Consider the following 11,492-nt stretch of genomic DNA (forward strand, 5'->3'; position numbering starts at 1 on the left):
TTGTATTATTATATCATATTAATTATTAAATTATTTTTTTATTATTATTCTTATTTATTGTAAAGTATTTGACTTGTCCTATATCATGTATAATGATCCATGGATATGAAGTAAGTAAATAAATAAATAAAAAAATAAGTCAACAGAAGGATTTCACAACAACAGTCTAGTAAACAGAAGGATTTCACAACAACAGTCTCTGTCATCATTTTAATGAAGATATAATGACAACAGCCTTTTGAAATCTATCACCATATTTTTCAATATTATGTGTTATGACTGAACTGTGAACATACTTCATTTAAATACACTGACTCTGTACACTTTTTGTCTTGAAACAAAGAGTGCAATATCGCAAACTCAGACAACCATGCCATGTTAAAACGTAAGTCAAGTCAGTCTTTTCACATGTCTACACTGAACAACCTGTGTAAGTTATGAGGTGAGAAGAGTGAATGTGCATTAACTCTGAAAATAGTAAGACTGTGACAAAAAGAGAGCAAATATCACTGACAGGGCCAAGAAAGAAATCATAAGCCTTTGTTAAAAGTAATGTTCATAGCAATTATGAATGGAATACATATGGGTGAAACTCCTAAATAGGGCTGATGAGTAAAGCATATATGAGTGGAGCCTATAGTACCACCTTAATGTCCAATTTTGGATATTCCATTAGTATACAAACAGACAAATAAAAATTAGTACCTTTTACTACAGAGTATGGGACTTAATTTCAATATAACAACAAGTAAATGTGAATAGCTATACATGAATTTAACGTTTATTACAAGAGAACAGCTCATCATAATCTTAAATCTTCAGCTTAGTGAACAACTTTTAGGAGTTTATATTTGTTAAGGCTAGTACAATAACATAATGTTTAGGTGTTTTCTAGTATAAAAGTAGTATGAGTAAACAATTCCTGATTAAATAGTTGTTTCTCTATTCAATATGGAATATCTTATATTACGAGGATCGTACTGAAAGTCATGAGCAACAATTTTTTGTAAAGTAACATGCTTTATTATTGACAAACCAAATACACCACCTCAATCTACAGACCTTTCTTTATTTTTCCACATAATCGCCACTTCTTTGTACACATTTCTCCCAGTGTTCTGGGAGTTTGAAAATTCCCCTTCTGTAAAATTCCGTTCCAGCTATCCGAAGACACTGATGCACCGCTTTCTGAATTGCCTCCCTTGTCTCAAAACGTTATCCATGCAGCTGATCCTTCACAAATCTGAAAAGGTGGTAGTCAGAGGGTGCCAGATCAGGGCTATAGGAGGGGTGTGGAAGAACTTCCCACCCCATCTTTGCAATTGCTTCCAATGTGAGGCGAGCGGCATGGGGACAAGCGTTGTCATGCAGGATGATGATGGTTCATCCCGGATGTTTATCGCGCAATGCATGACGGAGCTTTTGCAGCGTCTGGACATAATGAGCAGCATTGATGGTTTGTCCAGGTTCCAGGAATTTGGCCAGAATAAACCCCTCTGCATTCCAGAAGACTGTGCCCAACACCTTCGCAGCTGATGGCACTGTCTTTGCCTTCTTTTTTGATGGAGAATGCAAATGGTGCCATTCCATAATCTGCCGTTTAGTTTAAGGCTTGAAATGGTGAAACCAGCTTTTGTCACCTGTCACAATACAGAGCAAAAAATCATCACCTTTGTGTTGATATCTCTGCAGCAGTTCTGAGGTGATGGCTTTTCACTGACCTTTGTGGTCTTCGGTCAATAACCGCAGGACCCAACGAGCACAAACTTTCCTATAGCCCAAGCTTTCAATCATCTCCTGTACTGCACTGTGCCCTATTCCAAGTTCGTGGGCTATTGTGTCCACAGTCACATGCCTGTCGTCTTCAATGATCTCATCCATTCTTTCCTTGTTGCGCTCAGTTGAGTCTGTTCGAGGACAACCGCTCTGGGGCTCATCTTCGATGCTGGTGTTCCCATTTTTAAAATGTTTCACCCATCATTGAACACTGCTCGCACCCATCCACACACTTCCATAAGCACGCTGAAGTCCTGGTGAATTTCTGCAGCAGGGATTTCCTCTTTCACAAGAAATTCGATGACAGCACGTTGGAGAAACAACATATCATTGTCGGCCATTTTGTTAGGAGTGATACTGGTATGTGATGCAAGCTATTGATGTCACAAGACACTCAAAGTTAACACAACAGCTGGTTCCACCTACCACCGTACTCTCTTTCATCTGCTGTTCCCAGGTTGCATGCAAAAAAAAGTTGCTCATGACTTTCGGTACGACCTATGTATAAAGTATTTTCTCTGCAACTTAAATCACACAAATCTTAGTTTTTTCCTGTCGTGAATACGGAACAAACACATTGAAATGATGTAAAAATTAAGATCTCGGGTAAAAAACACTATTGGTGACTTATATACGATAAAACTTGACTTGTTCTATATCTGGATATGCTTTTCTGACCTTTAAATTTTTCACTTCCTTATTATAGTATTCAGGGTCCAGATATTTTTCTCGGTATTTGATGTGAAATAAATCTTTCGATACTCTCATGTATTATGTTCTTTAAATTATTCCATACCTCCTCAACACATCTACCATTACTTGCCCATATTACAAATTTATCCCAGAGGAAGGTTTGTATGCCTAAAACATTTGCTTATGGTACACCACACTGGTGGCTAGTGTGGCTGTTGGTGAGTGTAATGCGATGTATATTGATCAAAATCTGTGAGAAGATACTGATTATCAACAACAGTGCCTCAGTTCTGAATTCAAGGGAAGCTGTGCAAACTGTATTTTGATGAAGGAGCAACTTTATATTGTTCAACAAAAACTGGAATCTTTCAATAACAGTGATAGCTCATCTACATGACTGCATTAGGGAGGTTACTTACCAGGATGTTTCTAACACTGTAAAGCAGTCTTCACCCTTTAAGCAGAGGGTAAAAGATTTAGACAATTAAAAATGGATTTTTGTGGATCACAACCGTAATAAAAGAACAAAGGGACATACTGCATCATTGGCGAAATCTGTCCATGATATGTGTTCCCCACACCGCTTTGCGCCGCTTTCTAACCTCAATGAAAATTCAACAGAAGTAGATCTAATGTGTATTAATGAGGGGTTTACCGCATTTGGATCTATGGATAATGCCATTAATCAACCTATTAAGGGCAACAGGATTCCTAAGATTATAAATGGACGACTCAGTTAGTCTGGCAATTCTGCCATTGCTGAAAGCATCTATGGAAGTATTGTTGTTTTAAATCTATTATTTTCTTTAATTTCAATGACACCCTTAAATCTCTTTCCCATGAGTACCAGCTTGAACACCAGAAACAGGAAAGTCGCATGTTAGTACAGCTAGGAAGCAGACAGTGTATATGTACAATAGTAATGTGGTTTCTAGCCAGACAAAGCAAAGTGAGCAGAAATACTCACTCACTCAAGGAGCTGAGCCCTTCTTGAGGAGCCGCCAATTATGCAGCTTCTCAAGAACATCGCACCATTTTATGGAACCCAAAGGTTCATTACCGTGTTCAGAAGAGCCCTCCACTGGTCCCTATTCTGAGCCAGATCAATCCAATCCATCCCATCCCATCCTATCTCTCTAACGTCCATTTTAATATTGTCAACCCACCTATGCCTTGGTGTTCTCTGGGGTCTCTTTCCTTCTGGCTTTCCCACCAATATCCTATATGTATTCATCTCCCCCATTCGTGCTACATGCCTGCTCATCTCATCCTCCTTAACTTGTTAATTATAATTATACGTGGTGCAATCCAAAAGTTCCTGAAATTTGAATTTTGTGCGCGAATGGTTATGAGTACATTGAAATACCGCTAGGTGTCACCCCACACACCCTTCTTCAATTAGTGTGGCAAGCGGTGTCGAGTTGAGTCTTTGGGTTTATTGTTGGTGAATGTATTTCCATTGTTGTGTTTCCATGGCTGACCTGAGAGAGCAGCGTGTCTGTATAAAGTTTTGTTTTAAACTTGGGAAAACCGTTGCAGAAACGCACCAAATGTTGAAGCAAGTTTAGGCCAGGCACAAACTTACGACTGGTATAAGCGTTTAAAAAATGGCTGAACATCGACTGATGATGACGATTGTTTGGGACGGCTGTCAACTGGCACCACACCAGAAAATGTCGCGAAAGTTAGGGATCTGATTCTGCAAGATCATAGACTGACCATCCAAGACCTCTGTAACACCTTGGGACTAAGTTATGGTACATGTCAACGAATTTTGTCAGAGGAACTGAACATGACGAGGATTGCGGTGAAGTTTGTGCCACAACTGCTGCAAAAGGAACAGAAACAGCATCACTTGGAAGTATGCAGGGAACTTCAATAACATCTCCAAGAGGATCCAAACTTTCTTTCAAAGGTTGTCACTGGTGATGAAAGTTGGGTTTATGGCTATGACTCTGAAAGCAAGCAGCAATCGTCGCAATGGAAGAGCCCTTCTTCACCTTGGCCAAAAAATGCTCGACAAGTCAAGAGCAACATTAAGTCCATGTTGATCTGTTTTTTGATATTGATGGGATTATTCATAAGGAGTTCATCCCTGCTGGTCAGACAGTTAGTAAAGAGTTCTATCACAATGTTCTAAGGCGTTTGATGGAGAACATGAGAAAATGTCCTGAGAAGTGGTGCACGAACGACTGGGTACTCCACCATGACAACGCACAACTGCATATGGCCTACACTGTGGAGAAATTTTTTGCTAAAAACAAGATGGCAGTTGTTCCCCACCCACTGTACTTGCCAGACTCAGCCCCATGCAACTTCTTTCTCTTCCCCAAGATCAAAATCAAATTGAAGGGGTGAAGATTTGATACAGTTGAGGAAATTGAAGCAGAAACGCAGACAGTACTAAACACCCTAACAAAGAAAGACTTCCAGGATGCATTTCAAAAGNCGAGGATTGCGGTGAAGTTTGTGCCACAACTGCTGCAAAAGGAACAGAAACAGCATCACTTGGAAGTATGCAGGGAACTTCAATAACATCTCCAAGAGGATCCAAACTTTCTTTCAAAGGTTGTCACTGGTGATGAAAGTTGGGTTTATGGCTATGACTCTGAAAGCAAGCAGCAATCGTCGCAATGGAAGAGCCCTTCTTCACCTTGGCCAAAAAATGCTCGACAAGTCAAGAGCAACATTAAGTCCATGTTGATCTGTTTTTTGATATTGATGGGATTATTCATAAGGAGTTCATCCCTGCTGGTCAGACAGTTAGTAAAGAGTTCTATCACAATGTTCTAAGGCGTTTGATGGAGAACATGAGAAAATGTCCTGAGAAGTGGTGCACGAACGACTGGGTACTCCACCATGACAACGCACAACTGCATATGGCCTACACTGTGGAGAAATTTTTTGCTAAAAACAAGATGGCAGTTGTTCCCCACCCACTGTACTTGCCAGACTCAGCCCCATGCAACTTCTTTCTCTTCCCCAAGATCAAAATCAAATTGAAGGGGTGAAGATTTGATACAGTTGAGGAAATTGAAGCAGAAACGCAGACAGTACTAAACACCCTAACAAAGAAAGACTTCCAGGATGCATTTCAAAAGTGGCAGAAACAGTGGGATCGGTGTATGCGCTCCCAAGAGGACTACTTTGAAGGTGATGGTGCAGAATAAGATCCAGGTAAGACGTAATAGTTTTTATTAATATATTTCGGGAACTTTTGGATTGCACCATGTACTTAGAGAAGAGTACAAGTTATGAAGCTCCTCATTATGCAGTTTTCTCCAAAATCCTGTCACAACATCTCTCTTTGATCCAAAATACTCCTCCAACACCGTGTTCTCAAACACCCTTAGTCTATGTTCCCCCCTTAATGTCAGAGACCAATTTTCACACCCATACAGAGCAACAGGCAAAATTATAGTTTTGTATATTCTAATTTTTATGTTTTTAGACAGCGGACGAGAAGACAAAAGGTTCTGGACTGAATGGTAGCAAGCATTACCTGAGTTCCATCTCTTCGCCTTGTTTTAGACCATTCTGGATAGGGAAATTATCAGACAAATGTTNTGCATATGGCCTACACTGTGGAGAAATTTTTTGCTAAAAACAAGATGGCAGTTGTTCCCCACCCACTGTACTTGCCAGACTCAGCCCCATGCAACTTCTTTCTCTTCCCCAAGATCAAAATCAAATTGAAGGGGTGAAGATTTGATACAGTTGAGGAAATTGAAGCAGAAACGCAGACAGTACTAAACACCCTAACAAAGAAAGACTTCCAGGATGCATTTCAAAAGTGGCAGAAACAGTGGGATCGGTGTATGCGCTCCCAAGAGGACTACTTTGAAGGTGATGGTGCAGAATAAGATCCAGGTAAGACGTAATAGTTTTTATTAATATATTTCGGGAACTTTTGGATTGCACCATGTACTTAGAGAAGAGTACAAGTTATGAAGCTCCTCATTATGCAGTTTTCTCCAAAATCCTGTCACAACATCTCTCTTTGATCCAAAATACTCCTCCAACACCATGTTCTCAAACACCCTTAGTCTATGTTCCCCCCTTAATGTCAGAGACCAATTTTCACACCCATACAGAGCAACAGGCAAAATTATAGTTTTGTATATTCTAATTTTTATGTTTTTAGACAGCGGACGAGAAGACAAAAGGTTCTGGACTGAATGGTAGCAAGCATTACCTGAGTTCCATCTCTTCGCCTTGTTTTAGACCATTCTGGATAGGGAAATTATCAGACAAATGTTTCCCTATATGGACTTACCATACTTTTCGTTTAAACACATTTTAATCAGCCTAACTTGTTTCATAGGTACCCAAAATTCTATCAGAATATTGTATGATACTTTCACGTGTTGGATAGGTCATGTGACAAATAACTTCACGCCATTCTGAACCTAGCAAGTTTATTGCACATTACACAATTTACAGTTCCACAACTACTGCCATCAGCAGTATCACAATGACTTCTCCTGCTTTCATTCACTCTGGCAGATGCTAGACTGCAACTGACTGGTTACTCCCTCTCACTGACGAATACTCCTGTTATGCAGCTTCCGCACTGACAACACAGAAACCAGTTACGTGATAGCTTTCACTGTTGCGTGACGTCGTGCTTACCGATTGTCTAGCAACAGTCGCTGCATGGGGTCCCCTGTTGCAGGACACCGTGTTTACAAAGGTGTGCAACCAGCACGCTTTGGTACCGACAAACGCAGCTTTCCTTACTGTTGCGTAACCTTGTTTCCACTGTTGTGTAACCTGGCAACCGACTGTTTATCAAGGGTCTGTCTTTGTGGTAACTTGTTCCACCTCCCGTTGCCCAGCAATGGTTAGATATGTCACAATACTTCCCTCCTAACTGAATCATAGGCTTTCTTGAAGTCAATGAATAGCTGATGTGCTGTCTCATTGGAGCACAAATATTACGATGGGGAACAAACCAGTCTTCACTGTGCATGTCTATGCAAGTTCTCATATCTGTGCAGAAATACTGCTTCTCAGTTTGTCCCCATGGGACCAAATCTTGATAAAAAAATTCCATCAGTGTTGAAAAATAATGCTATAGAGTCAGAATCCTCAACAGAAGCCACTCCCCCTGTCAACTTCAAAAATCACTCATATGTTAGAGATATGTTCATTTTCTCCTCCATAAATAAGTTTTAACATGCTGTAAATTGTTGTAACAATTCTGCCTAGTTTGAGGAGAACTCAATTTGCATAGGCCATTCTACAAAATTTGCCACATTTAAAATTTGCAGATACAGTAAAACCAATCTTAAACAGAACTTCACTGCAGAAACCTATCACTGGCAGAGAATTTCTGTGGTCCTGAGAATCCAGTGTAAGAAAAGATATAAACCATGTGCAATGACTAAAGGTCTGGGAAGAACTAACTGCCTATATTCCTCTGATATAACACAGCCTGCACTGAAAATAATGCTCCCAAGAATTCTTCATTGTGGTGGCAACATGTTTACCATGTTGTTACCTAGCATCAATAGGATACACAGACCCACAATTCTACTTTTGCGTGTGTTCATTGCTGCAGGAACATGCTTACTGAGCCACTGCCTAGTAAGGAAAGGAGGAATACACTTTACTGAGTAATTGCCTAGCAATAATGCACAGACATCCAGACTAATGGGAGGAACTTATGAAGTATAATGTCAAGATGGGGATGGGTGCCATGATACAGATACAAAATTTCATAAAAATTGGTTCAGGCATTCAAAAGTTAATAGGGGAATTCACAGACACACAGTATGGGCATCACATAAGCTTACTTTCATTTTTTTAAAATAAGGAAAGTAAGCAAGAAATAAACTATCCATTATGGAAATGGAATGCAAGAGCAAGAATTTAACAGAAAATAATCTGTTTAATGCTCATTTTTTGTTTTATGTAATTATGTTCAGTACTGTACTTCCAGTCTTCCATTCATGTATACACCTGATCAAACCAATTACTGTCAACTCTTAGCTCATTAACAACCAGTAGGTGGACGACTGGAATTTCCTCTGAGCATTGAAAGTGCAAAGACGTCTCTTTTTCACCCAGTCTGTCTGTCTATCTTGGTGTCGAGCCCCGACTGGGGCTCATGACCAGATGTTACTTTTTAAATGAAAATTACTGTCCTGTCCATGTGGGGCGCCTTCTCTGACAAGAAGTCGGGTCTGTCATTTGTCAGTCATAGTCGATAGTATTAGTTCTTTGTCAGTATGTACACTTATTTACAATTGAGTCTTAATATCTAGTATGTATAATATATTGTGAAGTATTCATGCTATGCAGGACACCCCCCTCCCCCACCAGCAGACATAACAGCGCTAGTCAACTCTCCGCCCCCTTCCCGCCCGTGGTGACATAACAGGCCAGTCAACACTCTGTCTCCCTACACCGCGGTGACATGTTGCTAGGCAAGCGGTAAACATGACGTCACGCAACAGGCGAGCCGTGCAACGACTGCTGCTAGGAAATCGGTAAACACGATGGTACTAAACAGCGGTACCTATTACATAACTGTTTTCTGTTTTGTCCATACTGAGGCTAAATAAGTAGCAGCGAACACTATTCAGGAGTTCAGTTTCAATTTAGCGATAGCCGAATTCAGTGATTATCGAGTATTGAGCCAGTTACTAGTGAGTGAGTTAGTAGAGAGAGAGTAACCAGTCAATTGCTGTTTATCTTTCGCCAGAGTATTTGTGATACTGCCAATGGCAGTAACTGTGAGATTGTAAATTGTGTGATTGTAAGAGTGAGTGGAATAAATTCGCTATATCAAATAAGGCGTGAAGTTATTTGTCGCGTGACATATACCCAACACATGACAATTTACAAGGCCTCTGTCAGTCTAGGCTCAGTACAGCAGACTACGCTCTATTTCAAGTAGTATTTGCTACCACAGCAGTCTAGTCACTTGAACAGTCATATGCCTGACCACCGCCAAGTTTAAGCCTCTTATACTTTCTGTGTTGGGCTTCACCTTGTCCAATGTTGTGAACATTCTCATTATCATGATTTTGTATGATTTCTGCTTGTTGCTTGCATAATTTTGTTATAGTCATATACGTATGGGAATTTTGAATGCCATTTGCAAATCGCGGACCGGTGGGCACCTTGGAAAATTCCCAATGGCGTGGAGAACCTTGTTTTGCAGGCACTGCAGTTTCACTAGATGGGTGCCTGCCACAAACTCCCAATGCTCAAATTTGACATGAAACTTAAAGTGGCTGATGCTAGGGACTAGATAAGTTATTGGTAACACAAATTGTGACATTTTGCAATGGTAAAACTCAAGTGTATGACAATTTCATAGCAAAATCTGAAATAGAAAACAATGACAAAACTGTAATACAGCTTCAATTAAAAGAAAAATTATGGAAAAATGGAAATGAAAATATCAATGCTATTGTGTGGGGGGTGTGTACTAAGTGTGGGGGCTAGAAACTTTAAAAACATGCAGATGATATCTCATACCAGGATAGAATACTTCATGACATTTAATGTGGGGAAGACATGACAGAACTGCATTGTTATTTTTTTTTTGGACAATGTGACATGCCATCCTCAAACTTAACAGCGTATATGCTCTGCATATAGCCTGAATGATTCTCACTCAGCACCACAAATGTGCAAGTCTTACTCAACCATGGACCAAGGCATTATAAAATGTGTGAAGCTGAACTACCATACACTTCTTATGCAATTGCTTCTAGTCAATATGGAATATCTTCTGCTACTGAACTTGCTAACTCTATTTCTGTGTTTATGTAGTAATTTGGCTAGCACAAGCATCACCTGAAATAGTTCAGAAATATTTTTATAATACTGTTTTTTTAACTAATGATTTGAATGAGAAGGAAACATAGGAAAAAGTCCATGATCTTTAAGTATCACTTACTCAAGCTATGTCTGAAAATGTTATAGCAGAGGATTACCTTAAAATTGATGTTAACATTAAAACTGAAGCTGCTGCTGAAAAAAAAGGTAAGTTCATTGAGAACCACCAGTACGTGTGTAGTAGAAGAGAAAGATGATAGAAAACATAAAGAAGACACTTCCCCAAAAACTGCAGGTGGAAATTAACCTTATTCTTAACATGTTCTAAAATACATTATGGACCTCCAATAATTTTCATCAAATCAAAATAATTCTTATCTGACTCATTTGCACAGCATAAATTCTCTTGGGGCTATGCCTCTATATCAACAAATTACATACAGAACACTTTTACTACACTACTAGAAAACCTAAACAATGTGTAATGGAATTAAAACTCTTGCCATCCATTAGTATGACATGAATAACCATGTTGGGATTCCCTTAGACACATTTTATTGCACAACCTCACTTCACAATGCATCACTTTAAAATCATATAACCTACAGTTTTAAAATCAACAGCAAATAATTCAGTAGACTGAATTCTATCATCATCTATCATAGAAATTGTATGTGTACAGCAGGTTCACACTACACCGTAAGAGAAAGTTTTTATTGCATCTTATACATCTTACTTGGGTGTAATAGTAAATTTATGAGCAATTTAAAGAAGAAAGCTACTTTTTCTGATTTCACTTACACTTTGTAGGAACTGAAATTTTCACAGCAGTGATTATCTTCTGGGATATCCCGCCGTGTAGTTCGTTGAAAGTCAATCGACGTATTACACAACGTTATAAGCCAGAAGACAGTACACTGCCACTTGCATTCACGCTGGTATCTTACAAAAACGTAATTTATTTTCTGAATGTCAAATTTCAGGAAAGAAACTTACATGTTCTTTTAGTAGGCCTAAACGTTTTTTGTCTTCCCATATTTTGCTCTTACTCCTTAGTAATGATGCTACCAATTCATCATCGGTATCATTATCCATACTTCTAAATATCCCATCTCACGAATCTTTTAAAAAAATTAAAAATCATAACCTTCATAGGACCCATTCGTTTAAACGCACAACGTCTAGACCGTTTAGACTACCACCACGTGTTGGCACACAAACTGTGATTG

The 11,492-nt window shown here is 39.3% G+C and overlaps 1 protein-coding gene across 2 annotated transcripts in view; it reads right to left on the bottom strand.

Moving 5' to 3' along the window:
• Positions 1-11,484, bottom strand: part of LOC111873146 (J domain-containing protein DDB_G0295729) — a 63,082-nt gene extending 51,598 nt beyond the window's left edge. The window contains exon 1 of one of the 2 annotated variants that reach the window (XM_033754984.1): positions 11,260-11,484. In XM_033754984.1, coding sequence (XP_033610875.1) covers positions 11,260-11,358 — 99 coding nt within the window. In that variant the 5' untranslated portion in view covers positions 11,359-11,484. The remainder of the gene's footprint in view (positions 1-11,259) is intronic. The other variant, XM_023867596.2, reaches the window with a different exon arrangement.
• Positions 11,485-11,492: the final 8 nt, after the last annotated feature.

Source organism: Cryptotermes secundus, unplaced genomic scaffold, assembly GCF_002891405.2.
Source record: "Cryptotermes secundus unplaced genomic scaffold, Csec_1.0 scaffold259, whole genome shotgun sequence".
Classification (NCBI taxonomy): Eukaryota; Metazoa; Arthropoda; class Insecta; order Blattodea; family Kalotermitidae; genus Cryptotermes; species Cryptotermes secundus.